This window comes from Cricetulus griseus, chromosome 2 (genome assembly GCF_003668045.3).
Source record: "Cricetulus griseus strain 17A/GY chromosome 2, alternate assembly CriGri-PICRH-1.0, whole genome shotgun sequence".
NCBI classification, from domain to species: Eukaryota; Metazoa; Chordata; class Mammalia; order Rodentia; family Cricetidae; genus Cricetulus; species Cricetulus griseus.
Genome location: NC_048595.1, coordinates 15240915 through 15262731, shown reverse-complemented (window position 1 = coordinate 15262731; position 21817 = coordinate 15240915). Strand labels below are relative to the sequence as shown.

General features: G+C 43.4%; 1 protein-coding gene across 13 annotated transcripts in view; it reads left to right on the top strand.

Moving 5' to 3' along the window:
- The window catches only part of Eif4g3 (eukaryotic translation initiation factor 4 gamma 3), a 205253-nt gene that overhangs the window by 93480 nt on the left and 89956 nt on the right, over nt 1–21817 (top strand). For 11 of the 13 annotated variants that reach the window (XM_035439492.1, XM_035439495.1, XM_035439496.1 and 8 more), the window contains 4 exons: nt 648–827; nt 1282–1396; nt 7834–7931; nt 9858–9980. In XM_035439492.1, the coding sequence (XP_035295383.1) occupies nt 648–827; nt 1282–1396; nt 7834–7931; nt 9858–9980 (516 nt within the window). Of the gene's footprint in view, nt 1–647; nt 828–1281; nt 1397–7833; nt 7932–9857; nt 9981–21817 lie in introns of those variants that run through there. The other 2 variants (XM_035439497.1, XM_027399785.2) reach the window with 1 other exon arrangement.

Here is a 21817-nt window from a genome sequence, read left to right as displayed (position 1 = left end):
AAGACTGGCACTGGGAGGGGCCGAGCGCTGCCCATTTTAGGCCATTATGCAGCTTATTTAGATTCTCCCTTTATTGCAGAATGTTTGAGAAAACAAAGTCGGGTTCAGTTTGGAGTGAGGTTGGCCAGCTGCTCTCTGAGTGAACAGCCTTTTCATGGAGTTTGATGGACTTCACTGAAAATGCTCCTGTCATGGAGATTCCTGTTCTCCTCAGGACAAATGGCTGGCGGGATTGTTTTAGGTTGACTTCTAATATTTAATGACTTGGTGTTGAGCCACTCTCTCTGTTTATTCAGAAGTCAGTGCTTTTTATAAAATAGAACATGTAGAGAAATGCTAGCTACTTCTTTTGTTGTTTTTATTGTTGATGTTAAAATGAATAGTTATGGTGCATGGCTTATACTTTGAAATAGATGGCGCTGAAGCATTGAGATTGCCCTGCTGTCCTGTTGTCTGGAGACATTGATCAGAAGCTGATTCAGTGTGGAATATATTTTAAGAACTTAGTTATTAGACAACCTATTGTCGTCTGTATATTATATCTCTAAGTAGAACAGTTTAGTAGTGGGAGGGAAGGAGAAAACTCAAGACATTGGATCTATATATTACCTTTGTGAAAAACCAAACATTCTTTCTTCCTCTCCCAGTTTTTCCAGAGGCCTCAAATCCAGCCTCCTAGAGCTACCATCCCAAACAGCAGTCCTTCCATTCGTCCTGGTGCACAGACTCCCACTGCCGTGTATCAGGCCAACCAGCACATCATGATGGTCAACCATCTGCCTATGCCGTACCCCGTGCCCCAGGGGCCTCAGTACTGTATACCACAGGTAAAGAGAGAGCCTGGGTTCTGGTGGGGGTAGTGATCACTAGCCTGGATTTTAGTGGCCTGTGAGCTTAAAGATTGCAAATCTATTCTTTTTTTTCTTTTTCTTTTTTTTTTTTTTTTGGCAATTTTCGTAAAACAGTACAGAGATTTTTACACAAATTTGCAAGTTGATGGAGAAATTATTTCCCAATATCATCTTTCCTGTGGTGTCATTTAATGTCATTGAACGCTGCCAGCCTGAATACTCTGCAGTGAGCCTGGCTGCTGTGCACTGGTATGGCTTCAGCCAGGGAAGACCGCTCACACTCTTCATCATTACTGTCTGTCATGGGCAAGCAAGCATTTGAGTGTGTTTAACAGCCACACCTTCACATCCTATAGATACACTGTGTGCACAATGCTTTATTTTCTAGAAGCTCCCTCTTTGTCACCTGCAAATGTGTGTTCTCTTCTAGTACCGCCACAGTGGCCCTCCATACGTGGGGCCCCCACAGCAGTATCCGGTTCAGCCACCAGGGCCAGGACCTTTTTATCCTGGACCAGGACCTGGGGACTTTGCTAATGCTTACGGTGAGTAAAAAGCCAAGCGATTGCTGCTCATTTGTCATGCTCCTCTTATTCCGTGCTGGGTCACATTAGAGGCTTGAAGGATTTTTAAATAACAACTGTTTTGTCTGGAGAGCTTCTTTAGGAAGTGGATTCTGAGGGAAATTATTATAGAAATAAATGTACATAGTCAGTAACACCTGAAGGGGCTGGCCATCCTTTTGAATCCATGTAGCAGGTTTCTGGCATCTCCCACCAAGCAACAGTCATGCACATTTTATTATGTTTTGTTGATGTTATAGTTTTACCTCTCCTACCCTTGACCTCCCTCCCCCTTGAGCTTTTATCCCCAACCCACTCTATCTCCCCCCCCCAATTTCATGTAATGTCCATGAATCAGATATTTCAGTTTGTTCTGTTCTTTGCTATAGCCCAAGCCCCTAGAACAGTGAGTGGGCTACTCTGGGGAGTAAGGCAGGGCCAGAGTGTTTCCTTGCCTGCACATCTTCAGGCAGAGCTATTGTCCTGGAGAAGATCTGAGGTTTGGTGGAGATAAAAATGCTTTGAAATCTTAAAAGATGCTTTGGTGGAAAAAGGAGATAGGGAGACAGGTTTTCAGGGGGTAGCCTGGGCTGTCCTTGAACTCAGAATCTCCTGTCTCAGCTTTAAACCATGTTCTTAGTGCACAGATGCAAATGCCAAAGAAAACTTGCCATGTGAGTTCACAGGAAACTCCAAAGTCATGCGGAGTAGTTGTTTAACATGCTTACTGTATATGGTACTTGTCTTGGTCCTGAACTGTGTAAGGAGTAAAATCAGTGGATACTAGGAAAATGAAGCTTTAGGATTCAACCAGCAGTGATCTTTTCTAGTAGTATCACAGCAAAAGTATTGAGGCTTGGACTAGCTTAACACCGTGATCCACTCACTGAGTTCCACTGCCCGGATTTACTGGCATTGTGTTGTCTTTGTACTTTTAGTTTGTTACTTGTACTGGGGTAACTCCGACTTTTTTGGTGGTGAGTTTCTTAGAGTGTAAAACCTTTCCATTTCATGGGTCAGTATTGCCAGTTGGCACAGTTTAGAAATGGTTTATCATATAATCTATAAAATCTTAAAACCTCAACAGCATTCTCAAGTATATAGATCAGCTCTGTTAACTTGTATTCCTACAATAAATATTGTTGTCCAAAATCTTCTAATTAGAAAACCTGAGATTTTCCGAGTAAGCAGGCTAAACTTAACACTCCTTTAAATTCCATATGGTGAAGGGATTGTGTTCTGACTGACAGAACTGTTTTCAGTACTGTTGCTCCTAGCTCCTAGTACTGTAGCTAGGACAGAAGTGTAATATGTAGCTTTCAATCTGCCGTGTTAAACGATGACTTTTCTAACTGGGCGATCGTGATGGCACGCCTCTAATCCTAGCATTCAGGAGGCAGAGTCAGTGGATCTCCAAATTCGAGGCCAACCTAGTGTACAGAGTGGGTTCCAGGATAGCCAGGGCTACACAGGAAACATTATCTTAAAAAAACAAAAACAAAACAAAGCAACATCAGAACATTGGCTTTTCAGGCTGGAGAGATGACTCAGAGGTTAAGAGTACTGACTGTTCTTCCAGAGGTTCTGAGTTCAGTTCCCAGCAACCATTTGGTGGCTCAGAACCATCTGTAATGAGATCTGGTGCTCTCTTCTGGCAGGCAGGCATGCATGCCAGCAGAACACGGTATACATGATAAATAAATAAATCTTCTAAGAAATTGACTTGTGTTTCTGTTCTAAGTACACTATATTCACCTTTATGAAGCAGCACTATATTGATAGGAAGTTTCAACTCTGTTCTTTTGAGGGATCCCTTCCCCACAATAAATTGTTAGCCATGTCCTATATCCATCATGTAGGCAGAACATCATCTGTTCTAGAATAGTTTCCTCCATCAGAAATGATCTTATTTCACTTATAGTAACCGAGATAGTGGTGAGAATTCAAAGAACAGAATGCAAAAAGCTACATTAGCTCAGAAAAAAACATGAACAGTGTGCTACCTTCTTTTCCATTTATTTCAAGTGATACGTTTCCAGTATTTAGAAGACTCACACTTTTCCCCATCTCAGAGTGTTCACAGACACATTTCCAGTCTCTCTATCTCTGTCTCTCTGTCTCTCATATTCTGTGAGTGTATGGGGGTGTGCACTCGCACGTGCAGATATCACAGGTCATCTTGCAGGAGTGATTTCTTTTTTCCACTTTGTGTATTTTGGGGATCTGGATCTCAGGCACATTGGCAGGACCCTCTTTCAGCCATCTTGCCCTCCTTCTTCACCTTAAAAAACAAACAAACAAACAAACAAAAAACCACAATTGTTTCTTTTAAAAATAGTATAGTCTTATTTTTAGAATGAGTCATAAATTACATTTCTCCTCACATTCTTTCATCATTTGGATGGATACTTTTAGCTGTAAAAAATGTGTTACCAGTTAATGTGCTTCATCTGATTCAGAGTTCTGGTTCATTAGTGTAGACACTTCACACATCTCCTGGTGTGGCTGTGGCATTCTTCCCCCCTCCTTCTTAGAATCTCTTTCTTGGTGTTCAAGGCCTGTCTCCCAGGAGAAGATCTAGGTACGTGTTCTCCCATAGAGTTACATTCCTACTCCTTTGAAAAATTGGAATTTTAGCCAGCATCTTAGTGGCTGGGTTCCAGGTTTATGATTCTCCTTACTCAGCCTCTGGAAAGGTATAATTCTCGAAGAGTTCTTAAAATTTTGAGGAAAGTAAAGTACTGAACACTCAGGCCAACCTTAGGTAGTGATGTCCTGTGTTGACAGAAATTTTAGATTCTGAAGGGTATGTATGGTTAGTGGTAGATCAAAGAGATTTGCCCTATGTCTGGCCTTGCAGATAGTAAATGCTACTGACAGAGGCGTCTTCAGGATAGCACTTATTTATAAAATAAATGGTAAATTTGCCTTTAGGCTGTTGCTGACTGAGCCCTGTTTTAAGCAACCCTCTCTTGTTTCCTGCTCAAGAACCTTGAGGTCAAGGGATGTGAACTAAAGTGACAAATGTTCTCATTTTTAATAGCTATGTGTTCCTATGTGTTCTTGGCAGTCTCAGAGAATTTGGCTTAATTCATAAAAAGAGATCCGTCATCTGGTCCAGTTTCCCACTCTGCTGGTACCCCTAGCTGACAAGGCTCCATATTTTACTGTCTCTGCTTACCTTGTGCTGAGATTGACAGTTGGTACCTCATGGATTGATCAGCCATCTGGTAGATGTGTGACAAAGTGGCTTTCTCAGCAGTTGTGTTCACCAGTGTCACCTTTTGTGTTTTATTTTACTTAGTGCAGGAACTTTGGCCTGATGAACAGCCTGTGCTGCTTGTACAGCAGCAGCGTTTGAAACCAGTTTGAGGGTTTGACTCCTGTAGGAGGTGAAGACCTGCCAGGGCGATTTGGACAGTGGTGTGTTTCCTGTAGGGAGAGGAAGGGAGCAGAGGGTTTCTTTCCCATTGAACTATACTGTGGCCCTCTGTCTAGGTCTTTTCCAAACTACTTCACAGATGCCACAGATACCCAAAGAGCCTTGTGCAGCTCCCAGGAAGCTACATTTGGAGACAATTACAGTCTGATGACCTTAGATGTTCCTTCCTGTGCCTCAGACCCCAGCCCACCCACACCATCCAAGGGTCGTGCTCTAGCCCTTCTCTCTTTTCCGCAGTGTGGCATTCAGGCTTTCCCTTAGGTTTAGTCACCGGGGAGGACACAGCCTTTATATCTAATACTTAACAATAATACAGGGACAGGAGTTTCTAGCCTCCTGTCCAGTTATGGCCTTGTTTCTGTGTTTCTCTTCTAAGCAAACATTAAATTTAAAAGACAGAGTTTTAGTTGGTTGTGATGGTGCACACCTTTAATCCCAGCACCCCAGAGGCAGAGGCAGATGGATCTCTGAGTTTGAGGACAGCCCAGTTTACAAATCAAGTTCCAGGACTACACACACACACAAAAAACCAGTCTTGAAAAACAACAACAAAAGACAAGAGTCTTTTTTTTTTTAAATCATTTTTTTATTTGAATTATAAACAAGATTGTTTTACATGATAATCCCTCCTGTCCTCCCCTAACACGCCCCCCCCCAACTAAAGCCCTACCTATCACACACCCTTTCTTCTATTCTTCCCCTGACTCAACCTTTCTGCTCCCTCATGACCTCTGCATCCTTCCTCTTTTTCCCTTCTCATTCTCATAGCTCCCTCCCCCCTTCCCATGCTCTCAATTTGCTCATGGGATCTTGAACCTTTCCCCTTCTCCAGGGGACAATGTTTGTCTCTCTTAGGGTCCTCCTTGTTTACTAGCATCTCTGGCAGTGTGGATTGTAGGCTGGTAATCCTTTACTCTATAAGACAAGAGTCTTATCGTGCAGGACTGTTTGGCCTGGAACTTTTTGACCAAGCTGTCCTAGAACTCAGAGATCTGCCTACCTCTGGCAGATCTCCCGGGTGCTGGGATTGAATTCGTGTACCACCACTACATGGCTCAGCAAACTTTTTAAGAAAAAAAAAAGGGGGGGGGTCGGGTGTCTATCTTTATAGTCTTCATTTTCTTTCTTCTCGGTCCCTGTTGAACCTTCTTCCCAGGCAACTTTGGACAGGATGCTTTCTGCTTTGACAGCTTAGCCCAGCCTTCAGGCTCACAAAACTACCTGCTCTCCTGTTTATATTGTCTATTTGATTTATTTAGACAAAATTTTATTCTATAGTCCAAGCTGGATTTGAACTTAGGATCTTGCTCCCTCAGCTTCTCAGTGCTGGGATGACAGCATTCACCCATCCCATCCCCATGCCTGTCTCATTCTTGAATACCTGCAACTTTTGCCTTTGTTTACTTTTCCCTCTGTGCAGGTTTTTCTTCCTTCTGTGACCTCTGACAAAGATGGCATCTTGGGCTTCTTTATCTCTGCATATTTTTTGTTTTGTCTAGTCTCATGGTTCTGATGTTGTTCATTACAAAGGCCATTACTAGCTTGGTGGCCTACTCCTTTAATCCCAGCACTTGGGAGGCAGAGGCAGGTGGACCTTGAGGCCAGCCTGGTCTACAGAGAGAGAGTTTCAGGACAACCAGGAATACACAGCAAAACTAATCTTGAAAAACAAACAAACAAACAAAAGTCTTTACTAATTACAAAATTATTAACTCAGAGGCTGAGGATTCAGCTCAGTTGGCAGAGTGTCTGCTTGATATGCACAAAGGCCTAGGTTCCACCACCAACTCCACATAAACTAGGAGTCATGATACAGGCTTCTGTTGGGATTGTGGAGACTGGAGAATCGGAGGTCTCTCGACTACTTAGGAAGATATACATAGGGTAACTAGTTCATGCAGTCTCGGGACCAGTAATCAACATCTCCAGAATTGAAATCCTTTTGTTCTTGGCCCTTTCTTGCATGTTCCATGTTTCTCTCAGGCTTTCTTCGATACCATTATCCAGTCTTCAACTGATCTTTAGGTTTTACTTTCTAATTTTGCACCACCCCTCCCCCTCCCCATCCCCTGCTCTGTGTACCATGATTTGATAGTATTTAGAACAGTATTCTACATTTTGGATATTAACAAACCCTTGCATGTCTAGGTTTGAGGAGAAGATAATTTGGCTGTTTGGCAATAGAGTCAAAGCATGAACAAAGTCTACCATTTCACTTGGATGTTACTGTGGTCAGCGAGTTTGAGGGATGGGAAAAGGGTGAGGGAGCAGGTAGAAGGGAGCTAAATCGTTGAGTTTGTACAAAGTGAAACTCAGTTTGGAACTTGGCACTTGGGACATTGTCTTCTGCTGTCTTTTGTTAAAACTCTTGCCTTAAGGACTTGCAGGGATCCTAACCAGTGACCTGCCTGGGCTGTGGCCCTTCACCTAATCAGTTTCCTGCTGTGACTGTGGCCCTTCATACTGAAGAATTTGGATCACCTCTGTCCCTAACCAAAGGCCCAGAAAGACAGTCACTTGAGTCCTTGCTTTCGAGTCACTGTTGAAGGCTGTGGGCCCCAGAATTCTAAACAAGGCTGTAACCCAGGTTGTGTTTGAGAAATAATATCCTTGTGTTGCTCTGCAAGAATTAGGCACTGAGCTGTTTTTATTTAGATTTTTATGAATGTGTAGAGATATTATGTATTTTAGGATTAATTGCTTGACTGCTTTAGTAACTGTAGGAAAGAGGTTGAGAATGCTGCCCAGATTTGTGGTGGCTTGGGCCTGTATCCCATGGATTAGGAGGCAGAGGCAGGGGGATCTGACTTGCAAGTCAGCCTGGGCCACAGAGTTGACACCCTGTTTGAAAAGAATAGGAGTCCTTAGTAGTTTGCTTTCATTTTCCCAAGAGCTTGTTCAGGGGCTCCGCACCATTGCAGGCCTGTAGTGTTTGACAAAATAACTGAATGCTTCTCATTTTGTTCTGATTCCTTAGGAACGCCTTTTTACCCAAGTCAGCCAGTGTATCAGTCAGCACCTATCATAGTGCCTACGCAGCAACAGCCCCCTCCAGCCAAGAGAGAGAAAAAAACTGTAAGAGATCTTCATTGATTTGTCATAAGTTGGGGCATATAATCATTTCTCAAATAAGCTGATCCAATCATTATTACCTTCAGTTTACAAAAGTCACTGCCGTTTCTCCCTCTACCGTGTGTCACCATCTCCCACCCTAGCCTAGAGTACTTATGTGGGCACTTGGCTAGAAACTGCATGCCCGTCCCTTAATGTCACCTTCTCCCAGCCAGGCGCACTGCAAGTTTGAGTGCACCTTCAGCTGGCTTCCCAGATCCTGGCTCTCTTTTGCTGCAGTGCTGAGCACCAAGTTTGAACTGCCAGAAGGAAACAGTAGCACCAAAGTAAAAGTAGCCAGAATCCTAAAGGATTACAAGGAGGGGGAAGAAACTTGGGAAGACGGAAACACAAAGCAGAATTTAGTAAATATATTTATTTACATTATAAGGATGTTACCTCTGTCTAGTAAGACATACTCAAGAGCCTAGGAGCACAGTGACATAAAACTGGAATTGCAGACTGTATTGTAGAAGATTGGCTTCCAGTCATTTATCCTATAGAACATACACAATAGGCCATGCTGACACAGTCAGCAATGCCCACAGCTACAGTTCCTACAGGTGGGAGTGGAGCTGCCCAGTGCTCCCGACATACTCTTATTTAAAACAAATTCAAGTTATTCAAACAAATAACTTTTGAATATGTCACAGTAAACAGAACACTCCAATTTAGCGTGACACTGCAGGCAAGAACTGGGGCTTTAAGGTGCTCTGTCGTTGTGGTAAAGTTGACTGAGTAGCATTCTGCAATGCAGAAAGAAATGGTGCTAACAGCAATGGAAGGTAGTGATGATAAATGCTAGTAATAAGAGAAGAGAAAGCCGGGTGTGTCGCCACACACTTGTTATCTGAGCACTGGGGTGGCTGAGGCAGGAGGATTGACCAAGTTTGAGAGCAGCCTGGGCTACATAGTGAGTTCAAGGCCAGCCTGGACTACATAGAAAGAGTTTGAAAAACAAACAAAAGGGTGGGTAATAAACAGCTGCTTCCCTGTAGTCTTCCAGATGTTTTTTGATAGTGACTTCTGTGAAGTTTTTAGGAAACTAGTTCCCTCAGTAGCTGTGCAGGTGATGCGCTTCAGACGGGAACCTGCTTCCCTCACCTGATCCAGCTTTGAGGTCCTAGACCAGGTCCCCCATCCGCATGACAGCAGCATCCTCTTTGGCGTGTGAGCATGAAGAGCCATTGAAAGTTCAAATGGGAAGCTGTGCCACTGTGCCATCTTTCCACGTTCCAGCTTGGCAGTCCTTCTGTCAGCATAGTTACATGTGCCTCATCCTTCCAAGTGGTGCTTTGCTAATTGAGTGTAAAGACGTGAGATAATATCTAACTGTTCTGTTCTCAGTTGGCCTGAATGATGTGTCTGCGCATTTAATTGGAAAACATTAGCAGTATAGCCATCATCCTTAGAGAAGTGTACAGTGTACAGAGCACGCTGCAGCCAGCATCCTTATAAAAGTATACAAAGTTAGGGGCAGGTGAAGTCCCACTACTAAATCATAGCAAATGTATATGTTTTGTCAGAGAACTTAGGAGAACCATTTACACTATTTAAAACTTAGTCAGGAGCTTTGTTATTCTCAAGATAACTTCTGGTTCTCCTTGCTGTTAAGCACTATAAATAAAATCAGTGTATTTGGCAGTCTTACCCGAGCATAGATATTTTACTCTTTTGATCTAGAAAATTAGTCAGCTCAGTCCTTGATCTTACATTTAGTTCTTCTTATTTTTTTTTTTAAATGACTCTATATAGTTCTGTGATTGAAGTACTGTCCGGGGTGGAGATGGATAAATTTGATGGTTAATTCCATGTGTACCTTTAATTTATCATCTAAATCTGGTACGCAAACACCCAGATTTATACTTATCATTTTATTTAACTCTGTAGATAAGAATTCGAGATCCAAATCAGGGAGGTAAAGACATCACGGAGGAGATTATGTCTGGAGGTGGCAGCAGAAACCCCACCCCACCTATAGGAAGACCCACATCCACACCCACTCCTCCTCAGGTAAGTAGAGTGAGCGTGCTGGTGGGTGCTGGGCCCTTGTTCACTGACCTCTGCTGGCTCTCCTCCTGTAGACACTTTGTGTACTTCTAACTTCTGTCAGTTGCCCTGTAGCCTGAATATCGCTAAAACAGACACGTTTCTCTTGACAAATTGCGTGAAGGTGTTATTGGTGACGTTTCTGTGTTGGATGCACATCCAGAGCCCAGGCGCTGCCCCTCTCCCTACTGTATTATTGCATGATATCCAAAGGAACTGTGTTCGTGTGGAAACCACCTCATTGGACGAGCATTTTCCGAGTTCACTCTAGACCCTTAGAAGGAATGCTGTGGAGTAGGCTGATGAGAACTTGAGAATTTAAGCATTGTAGCAGACTGCAATCTTCCATTGATTACCTCTGTTAGAGTGAATTGGGAGGGATCACAGACATTTCTCACTGTTCAAGACCTACACAGATGACCTTCTTATGTAGAGTGTATCAGCTCTAGTTATTTCCAAGAACTGTATGGAAGTTTTGTTGGGACTGCTGAAGAAATCCAAGCATCCTAGGAGGAGCTAGTTTTTAGCAAACTAACTTGGTAATAAAAAAAAAATTGGTTTCCCAAATTTGAAACATTATTTTGTTGCTGGGTGACTTTCATATTTGCTCAGTTGCCTAGAGCTTAACAGACAGAAGTAGGATGCGGCATGGTTTGCTTTTCATCTGTGGCTGGAAGATGAACATCTCCAGAACCAGTGTACAAACAGGTAATTCAGAGGATTCCTCATAGGAGTGAACCATCGACTTGAGAATAGTCAAAGAATCTGAAAGAAGTACACTTACATATTGAGGGCTCTGATTGCTAGTTCAATTCAGAGCCAGCATAAAGCTGTGGACTTGAGTCAGCTTGGAGTGGACTCTGTGCAAATGGTGTATTTCACCTGGAAGTGATGATCCTCCCTGGATGATGGTTTGTCTCAGTCTCCATTACAGAGAAGATGAGAAGAATATGTGGCCACCTAGATAGGAGACGTTCAAGATTTCTATAGAAATTCTTTTTAAAAAATTGTCCGTCTTGAACATTCCAAGTCTGAATGATTAACAGTGTGGTTTCTTCTCTGGAATTGAACATGTAATAGGGAGAGTTTGTAATTTGAAATGACCTAAATGGATAGTCTCTCAGAAGGCCACATCAATACTATAGCAAAGTTTGCTGTTGGTTGATCAGGACATTCACATTTGAGTCTTTTTTTAATCATCAGTTAAAATAGGGCGTAGTTGACAACATCTTGATTTGTCCTTAAGTTCTCAACTTGAAAGTGTGTGTCTTTTTGCATTTAAATTCTTGGTAAGGTGTGTCTGGTTGGTTTTGTGTTTTGTTTAGTTTTTTTAAGATTTATTTTTATTTTTAGTTGTGTTTGTGTGAATGGCTTACTCATGTACGGCTGCCCTTTGAGGTCAGAAGATGGAGTTTTAACCTGATGTGAGCTGCCTGATGTGGGTGTTGGGAACCTGACTCAGGCCCTCTGCAATAATAGTGAGTGCTTTTGATAATGGAGCCATCTCTCCAGCCAACATGTTTCTGTCTGTCAATCTTGCAAGTGTGATCCTTTGCTTTTCCAGCTCTTCTTCAGTCTTTTTCCACTCTTCCTGAGCCCGTGGGCATGAACACAAGTGCTAGTGGCAGTGTAGCATGAAACTCACTGACTGCATTTGGAGCAGGTAGAGACACGTAGTTGGTGATTGCAGCAGAAGTGCTTCTCTTTGAGTATTGTCTCTTCTGTGTTATATAAGTGTCTTCTATTAAGTGACATTGCATTTGAATCCACTCATATAAATCTTGTCTTTGTATGTGCATGGAGCTTTGTGGGATGGATACATAGCTTTTCAATAGATATGTATGTTTCTCCTCATAAGAAAAACAGCAGCAGAAGCATGACGACTCTTGCCTTCATTTCTGGGAAGTCACATAGACCGGGCCCCGACCTTGCTATGTTGTGCATATATATATATATATATTTATTTCACTCTATGCATGGGAAGCTAGTCTGCTATTTTCCATAAGGCTGCAGCTTCTGAGGTTGGCACCGAATTCTCTTACCAGAAAGAACAGTGCTGAACAACGCAAGCCCTTAGCATTGAGCCTAGAGAATGTACCATCTGCAAGTTGGACCCAGTTCCCTGCCTCCCTCCCTTCCTCCCTGGATCTGGATCTCCTGGAACTCACTATGTAGACCAGGCTGGTCTGGAACTCACAGAGAGCTGCCTGCCTTTGCCTACCGAGATCTGGGATTAAAGGTGTGCACCACCACACCCAGCCTTCAGATCCATCTTGAATGACTTTCTGGTTTAAGAACTGTTGTGTGGACAGCCTTCTGTGTCACAGTGCAGTGCTGAGAGTCCTTCAAAGTATACCCTCTTGTTTCCAGTCTGTCCAGATAAAATTGTAGGTAGATGAGGAGGTGCAGGCAGCATATTTCCCTGCCTGTTTGAGAGCAGGTGGTGCCCTCTAGTGTTAACAGTCTTTACATAGGCCTAGAAAGCGGGGATTCCTGTGCCTTGATGCAGCCAGGGTTAGGGCTCATATTTCGGCCTGGTCAGTCAGGGTGCCTTAGCCTTTAGCAGCAGTGTTACAGTTCTTACCTGTAAAGACCTAACAGCTTTGTGGAGCTCTCCCAGTGACCGGGCTCCACAGTTTGTATCCTTGTGGTCATGCAGCAGTCTTCAACCTCCAGGCTCGGGCCTCTGCCCTTCCTTGCCCTCTTCCTTTCACCTTCTTCTGTCCTGGCTATTCTTGAACCATTCAGCTGCTTTTTCTTTTGCTGCCAAGCGGCCATGGTTGCCACACTTCTTCTGCTGCATAGCCTGCCACCTGTCCATCTCTCAGTGACATTTGTTGCCATTAAAGAAGTCTTCCTATTTCTTTTCTGTGAACTCAGCCCACATGATTGAAAGCAGGCAAGGTACAGCTTCTGAAAGCCTCTTATTGGAGCCATGTCACATCACTGGAGAGTCCCCACAAAGTCACTGCTTGAGCCTGAGCAGCCTGCTTATGCAGCCTGAAGAGGAGTGTTTGAGTCAGGCACAACTCACCTTGCGTGCAAACAAAAGTTTACGTCTGTTCCAGTCACAGTCTTGCCTCCTTAACGTCAGTTACAACAGCCCTTCTTCTAGGCCAACAAGCGAAGTGCTCCCCTTGTGTCCCAGATGGAAACAGCTCCAGGGTCATCTGGAACCTGTCATGGTGTGTGCTAGCCCAAACTGACAACTGCAGCAGACCTGGTTGGCTGTGTCTTCAGGAGCTGAGGCAATCATATCTAACTGTAGTTCTTCTGTTTCTGTTTTACAAGGAATCCATGGGGTGTTCCAAATGGCCACTGCCCTTTAGCTCCGAGTAGCCAGACTAGCAGAGGAGTGTCCATAGCTCCTACACTGGGAGTCCGCTTGTCCCACCCTCAGCATCTCTACTTGTTTACCAGAAGGAGCCTCAGAAGGAATGTTCCCAATACCAACTTTAAGGTCTTACTACTAAGAGTGACTGTCACTTGTTCTTTTGATCTTTTCTCAAATAAGGTCTCATCATGTAGCCTTAAGTGGCTTCAGACTTACAGCAGCCCCTCTGTGCAGCCTCCTGAGCAGCACCATGGTAGACACGAACACTTACCTGCAAGAAACCCTTAACAGTGCTCTATCCTGCTCGGCATCTGGCTGTCGCACATTGGCGCATCACCTCTCTCCTCTTAAGCCAGTTACTAGCATCTAGGCCCTCTGTGTGCAGGAGTGTACAGCATAGCATAGGCTCCCGAGGCAGATGACAGAGGCCTGTGACTGCTAGTTAGGTGAGACAGTGTAAGAGACTCTGGAGGATGGGGAAGGGGAGATAGACAGAATCCTCAAGACAGCCTTTCCTGTCTAAGGTAAGTTATAATGTAGGAGTGTATGGGGGGGAGCTTGGCAAACAGTTGAGCACTGTCCAGTGATGTCTCGCAGGCTCTCTGTTAAGGAGAAGAGCACAGCTGCAGTTTGCATTGGGTCTGTGGGTCAGCTGCATAACCTAAAATAGCTGCATTAAAACACACATCGCTCATGGATGCTGTAGGTGTCGGGGATCCTGTCAGTAGATCACGGGAAGTATAAAGTCATCAAAGAGCTCAACCAGAGGGCAGAGTGAGGAAAACAGACAGAAGGTGAGAAGATTGTCCCATGAGTGTTCCCCGTTAGGCATCCTCATGGGGCACTGGTGAAGGAGGACGTTCTTTTCCTGTCGGGGGTTGCATTACTATCATCACGGATGTGTTAGCTTTTGTGACAGTGAGATGAGGACCATGAAACCTCTGTCACTAACAGCCATGCCTGGAAGTTAGCTGGGCAAAGCCTACAGAGTGTGAATCGATCTCAGGCCTGTTTCATTGATGGTCATCACTGGTACCAGCTGAGTATTGATTTGGAGTATATGACCTTGGGCTCCGTGTGATGGAACTACAGAGGACAAAGGGAGTTTTCACTGCTGCTGTTTTGTCCTATAGAGTCAGTGGAACTTCAGACTGTCCCTTTTTGGAAGTTCTTACATGACTTCTTGTGTGAGTCTACAGGTCCTGTGTGACACACTTGCAGAAGGTATGCTTGCTGTGACTGTGGTGTGACCGTGTGGTCACCGTGCGTGAGTGTGGATGCAGAGAAGAGGTTAGGACAGTAGAACACAGGGCGCTGCTCTCTGCTCTGCTGTGACCTTACATTGACCTTACTCGAGAATGTTATGCCTTTTCACCCATGAAACAAAAATGCTACTCGTAGCATTACTTCCCCTTTTCTCCAGCAGCAAGTCACTTGGCCATTGTTGATGGCATTATTGCCCAAGGGATGCTCCTCTCCTCAAAATTGTCAGAAGACACTAGACAGGTAGCATTTTTTTTTAAAAATGTCCATGTCCGGTGGAGTGCTAATATATCAAAAATTCCTTTAATAATGCATTACATTTTATTTATTCATTTTTAAAGAGATTTATTCATTCATTTATTTATTTATTTATCTATCATGTATACAGTGCGTGCCAGAAGAGGGTACCAGATCACATTACAGATGGTTGTGAGCCACCATGTGGTTGCTGGGAATTGAACTCAGGACCTCTGAAAGAACAGTCAGTGCTCTTAACCTCTGAGCCATCTCTCCAGCCCCAATATTTTATTTATTTTTATTTTATGTGCATTGATGTTTTGCCTGCATATATGTCTGTGTGAGGATGCCAGATCTGCTGGAACTGAAGTTACAGACAGCTGTGAGCTGCCATGTGGGTGCTGGGTATTGAACTCGGGTCCTCTACAATAGCAACACGTGCTCTTAAGTGCTAAATCATTTTTAAAAATGTTCTTCATCTTATTCCCTCTCACCGTTCAACCCTTTCTCCCCTCTTTCTTTCTCTCATCCCTTTTAGAGTCACCCTTAGAGTAAAACAAAGCTAAAACTTGGGAAAGGGTCCTGCGCCAAAGAGCTTGGGTCAGGGAAAGGTTGGAAACTAGATTGCTGGCACATCTTGAAAGGGAAACCCTCTTCTGTAGTTTGGGGAATTGCCAAAGCCAGCAGGCCAGTTGCCCTTTACAGAACTACTTTACACAGGCCTCCGAGAAATGGAGATCTGTGACCATTTGTTACTCAGTCATTTTATGCTTTAACAGTTAATTGCTTCCTCATGTTATGTTGGAGGACTAGGCACATTGCTGTTGGTGTTACTTGTGAGGAGGGACGTTTCTGCTTGTACAGTTTGGAGGCAGAGCAATATGAATCATCTCAACTTCTAAAATCACCATCTTGTCACCCGTGTCACTGGCACTGGTAAATTGATCACTCCCTTCTGGGAACCATATTGTCGTGGTTTTTAAGGATGGCTGGAGTCAGATAGGAATTATGAAGTTGGACATTGTCCCTCTTTAACACAGTAGTTTCAGTACCAGCCCTTGAATTAAATATACTACTGTTCAATACTGTGGTAAGCCTTGAGTACTGAGCTGGCAAGCATTCTTTGTGTTTAAATGATGTTATGATGAACTGGGCCTGTTGTATGTTAAACTGTCCTGTTTAGAGTGAAATGTACTGGAGAACTGACCTTCACTTGGTCTGTTTTTGGTAAACTATCTATAATCTATAATCTATAAATACAGCTTAGATTTTCCCGTTTCCGTAAAGCAGTCAGGAAACTCCGTTGACTTCAGGCCACTTCTGTGCTTCCTTAACACTGCTCTACAGAAGCGTGCTTTAGGTTAGATACATAAACCATTCACCTTGTTAGATTTTTGTTTTCCTGTTTATATAAACAGTGGTTCATCAAATTCTGAGTTAGCCTTCCCTTTTGGAGTGTGAGGCTTCACCTTACATGCTCTCTGGACTGTGGGATCCCAGCTGTAAGAAAGCAGGTCTGCAGTGGTGGCATGTGCATAGTTCTGTCTTCTTCTGCCTGCTTTCAAATGTCAGGTAGTGAGCAGTGATAGGGAGACCGTACTGTCCAGAGACTGATGCTCATAGATGTGAAGAATCAGCATCTTTGATCTGTACAAAGTCTGTACAGACTTATACAAAAACCTGTATAAGTCTGTAACATTAAAACAACTTACTTGGGTGTGGTAGCACATGCACTTAACCCCAGAGCTTGTAGAATCAGGAAGATCATTCTCAAGCTATTTAGTGAGTTTGAGGCCAGCCTGGGATACATGAGACTTGTCTTTACAAAAAAGCACAAGCAAAAAATAATTTTATGTTTGTGTATCTACAGATGATAATCACTGCAAGTAACAGTGAAGAGAAGTAAAGGGAGTTATGACCCATGTCTTGAGGTCTCATGACATCTTTCCAGACCCTTTTCAATGCACATGTATGCATGTATACATTTCATACATTTTGGTTTGTGTAAGCTCATTTGTAACTTGCATCTTGTGTGTGTGTGTGACGGGGGGTGCTTTTTCAAGACATGGATTCTCTGTATAGCTTCTGCTGTCCTAGAACTCAGTCAAGACCAGGCTGGCCTTGAATGAACTCTTAGAGATCTGGACTAAAGGCATGCACCACTGTCCATCCTACATTATCTGTCTTTTACATAACTTGTTTGGGAGTAATATTTGAGTTATTTGTAAGAGCCGCTTACTTTTGTTTAGGCCTGCCTCTGCCTCTTGAAATCTGGGGCTAAAGGCGTGCGCCACCACCTCAGCCACATAATGTTTTAGTTTGTTTTTGCTGCTGTGACAGAATACGATGCACTTGATAGTTTTTAAACCATAGAAGTATGTATGTTTATAGCCCAGTGAATTCTATTGATTATTTTTGTGCTTTTTTTTCTTGGTGTTTATTTCCCTTGATCAGATCTTGGGTCCATACATTTGTGGAGCATTTGTCTTAGTTTTCTGAAGGCTCTCTGTGATTTGTGCATGGTGAACACAGCTGAGTAACGGTGGGCAATTCTGTCTGACTTGTGGAAGAAAGCGTGTTTTTTTCCTTACTCGTGGCATTGTTAAATGTGCTATTATTTTGCTGTTTGACTTAAATGTTTCTCAGGGAAGGTCATACTTACTTATTCCCTGGATTTATATACGTTAACTATGTGAGACACTTTGTATGAGGCTTATTCCAAAGCTACTGAATGGACTTTAAAAAAAAAAATCAATTAAACCTGAACAGATAGAATAAGTGACATTCTATTCATGGTGTCTTGTCAGAAAATGCCTTCGACTTACTGCTTATTTTTACATAACTATTGGGAGTCTTTGCCTTCTCATTGGTAAAAGGGTGGGCAAACATTTTCTATCATGGCTTGTAGTGGATATTTCCCTTTGCTTCCTTGTTTCTGGTACTGTCAGGAGCATTCCAGCAGAGAAGCAGCTGTCCATGGCATGTAAATGACCAAGTGTTTGCTCTAGTACAGGTGATTCATGGGCATCAACCTACACAGTTTTCACATATTCAAGTGTTGGGTTTTTTCCTGGATTTCTTATACCCCAGCTATTTCAAAACGTAAATCTCCCAACATTATCGGTAAGTCCAGACTTGGCCATTGCACCCTGTGCCACACTTGCTAACCCTCAGCTGGAATGCTGAGAGTAGTAACCCTTTCTGGGCAGAAACCGTGGGCTGTGATACAAAGAACTCAATTGTGCAAAGAAGTATTGAGAATAATTCCAGATACTTGTCGCCTTTTATTTTGCTGTTCCAAGGCAGATTCTCATCACACAGCCCAGGCTGGCCTCATACCCCCTAGACTTCTTGTTCAGCTTCCCAAGTGCAGGTGGCAGCTACATGCTGCCATGCTAGCTGCTTGTTTTGTCTGGCAGGAAAATACTCAGAAAGATACTTTAGTCGCTGTTGTCTGTTTGCTTTGCGAGACAAGGTTTACAGCCTAGGCAGTGTTGAATTTATGGTAAGCCTCCTGTCTCAGCCTCTGTTGAGTACTGGATTATATAGGTTGAGCCTATACCTGGCTTAACCTGGTTTTCAGGAGTGAATTCCTCCTATATTTGGGCCTCAGGCTTCTGTTCTTTCCTCCTAAATCTGGAAGTTTAATCATAGACTCTTAAATCCTCATTAACAGGGATCATCTTACCCAGAATTTAGAAAGGAAAGTCATTTCCTATATGTTCTTGGAAGCTCATCTTCTGCCCTCATTTAAGTTCCCCTTTCACTGTGTGTGTGTGTGTGTGTGTGTGTGTGTGTGTGTGTGTGTGTGTGTGTGTGTGTTTCCTCCTATCCATGACAACATTGATTTGAACTAGGTTTAGTATTATAGAACTTAGCATTGAAGGAATGTAGGAGATTTGCTGACTTCGCCCTCATCTTTGTGTGTGTGTGTGTGTGTGTGTGTGTGTGTGTGTGTGTGTGTGTGTGTGTGTGTGTGTGTTGAAGAGAACGTTTATTGGCGGCTTACAATGTCATGGCTGGGAGCATGGCAGCAGGCAGGTGGGCACAGCACTTGAGTAATAGCTTAGAGCTTACATCTTGAGACATAATCACAAGGCAGTGAAAGCTAACAGAAAATGGTGTGGGCTTTTGAAACCTCAAAGCCCACTCCCAGTGACATAACTCCTCCATCAAGGCCACACCTCCTAATCCTTTCCAAACAACTGGGGACCATGCATTCAGACATATAAGCCTATGGGAGCCATTCTCACTCATTCCACCTCATCCCATGTCTTGGTCCACATAGGATTGTACCCATATCATAATGCAAAATGAATCTATCCCAACCTCAAAAGTCCCTACAGTCCTCTGAAGTCTCAGTGCTGTTTAAAAGTCCAAAGTCTCTCCTGAGACTCAAGGCGGTCTCTTAATTGTAACGCCTCATAAAATTTAAAAAACAAAAACAAAAACAAACTATATACTTTGAACACACAATGGCCCAGAATATACATTACCTTTCCAAAAATGGAGGGGTGGAGGTGAAGAAATACTGGGTCAAAGCAAGACTGAAACCCAGCAGGGCAGAGTCCTGTAGCTTTGTGTCTGATGTCAGAAGTTCTCCCTCATCTTTAACTGTGGCTTTCTAGCATCTTTATTATTCATACTTTCATTCAAGTCCCCCTTTCAGAACGTTTTTTATTCCCACCAGAAGGAAGTGTGACTGAAGTAAGTGCTTTGGGCAAGCCTGTGAATGTGTAAATGTATTCTTGGTGGAAAGTTTCTTTACATGGGTCCAGATGCTCATCTTAGAGTCTCCGTATTTAGTGTCCTTCTGATTTTTAGGGTTTGTTGGGTGAAATAGTCCATGATTATTCATGGTTTGGAAAGATAGAGGACTTCTCAGTTGGGCTCATGGTGATTTAATTCAGATTATGCTAGATTAAAACTATCAAAGAATGAGATGAAAGTATTTGCTATGTTAACACTGTCATTTTCATAACATTATCAGGTATGAAATGTTCAGGTTTAAAATGGTACAGACCCTTTAGTGCATCTTCATTTCACAGCTGAGCCATAGGCACCATTTGCTCAGAACTTATGGGTTTACAACTTTGCCAGTGGGTACTTGGGCTTGGAACTGCTGCTCACAAAAGATGTTATCTCAGTTGTGTGCTCCTATGTATGTGCATGCGTGTGCTTGTCAGTGTGCATGTGTGACCCTGAGTATGGAGGGTACACCTTTGTGTAAGTGACATCATCTGAGCATATGTAGAAATCTGAGAATAGTATTGGGTACCTTCTCTTGATATTCATCTTTTTAAGTTTTTAATATATTTTGGTCATATTCTTTCCCCTCCCTCCAAGCCTCCCCCCCCCACCCAACTTCATTCATTTGCACTCAAAGAGTGCTTGTGTGCTCAGTTTTGCTTTGTCTCTCTTGCATGTGCATGAGCCTCCCCCACTCACCACACACACACACACACACACACACACACACACACACACACACACACACAAAGAAGACAAAAAAAAAATTGAAACAAACATCCTGTGCCCCACCCCCCAATGAAATCCATTTGTATAGGCCAACTTCTCCTGGGCATGTGGTGGGCCTGCTTTGGAGTTTGCTTGGAGTCGCCCATTGGCTCTTAGAATCTTTGTCAGTCTTCCTCCATATAAACCCCTGAGCCCTGAGGGAAGGGAATTTCATGAAGACATCCCATTTGGGGCTGAGTGCTACAAAGTCTCTCACTCTCTGCACATTTTCCAGTTATGAGTCTTTGTTTATTTCATAGCTTCTGCAAGAAGCAGCTTCTATGATGAGGGCTGAGGGAAGCACCGATCTATGAGGATAGCAATATGTTATCAGGAGTCATTTTAATGGTTTTGTTCACTTAACACAATAGTAGTAGTAGATATTCCCACAGGACCTATGGTCCATCTAGTGTCAGGTTCTTGGCTACTTTAGCAGTTTCAGGTATGGGTTCCATCTCATGGAACGGATCTTAAATCCCATAAGGAAATGATTGGTTATTGGTATAACACTTGTACCACTGCCCACCTTTTTTGTTGTTGTTTCTGTGTTTCAATACAGTGTGTCACTGTGTGACAGCCCTGGCTGTCCTTGAACTCACAGAGATCCGCCTTCCTCTGCCTCCAAAGTGCTAGGATTAAAGGCATGTGCCACCATGCCTGACTGCCTTTAATTTTTTGAAACATGATTTCATTGAACCTGAAGCTCATGAATTAGGTAAGATTGGATAGCCAATGAACTTTGAGGTATCCAGCAGTGCCGCCAGCACCCCCATCCCCACCCTCCAGCCTGAAATTACAGGAATGCCCTCTGGTGCTTTTTTTTTTTTTTTTTTTTCCCCTCCTCATGTGTTTTGGGGATTAAAACTCAGATCCTCATGTGTGAAGGCCAGGGAATCCGTGTCATTGTTTTGAGACTTACTCTCACTGAACCATTCACCGAGGCTGGCTGACCAAAGAGCTGTTGATCTATTTGCCTCTACCTTGCCATCCCCTCCCCCTGAGGGTTCACGTGTATGCCACCACATCCAGGTTTTCCACGAGTATTTCGGTCTTTATATTTATGTGGCAGACAGCTTTTTTTCCACAACTTTAAATCAGTTTATTGACATAGTAACACACTTGCCTCCCTGACACCCCCACTCCCAGTGTAGATCTCACTCCCTTCTTTTCCCTTTGGAAAAAAATGTTTGGTGAAAGCAGTAAAGGGCAGGCCACGTCTACAGTCCAGCCTACTCCGAGGCCCTGTAGAGCAGACACTACTCGGAACCTGTTAGGGAGTCAGTCAGTACTGTGCTTGGCCAGCCAGAGGCATCCAGTCCCTAAGAACACATTCCCCCACAAACCCCAAGCCCTGAGTTTGCTAGGCTTCCTCTCTGCTCTTTCTAGGAAAGAGATTTTGGGGCTTGGACCACAGAGCCAGGAACTCTGGTGGTAACTTGAGGTGTAGTTT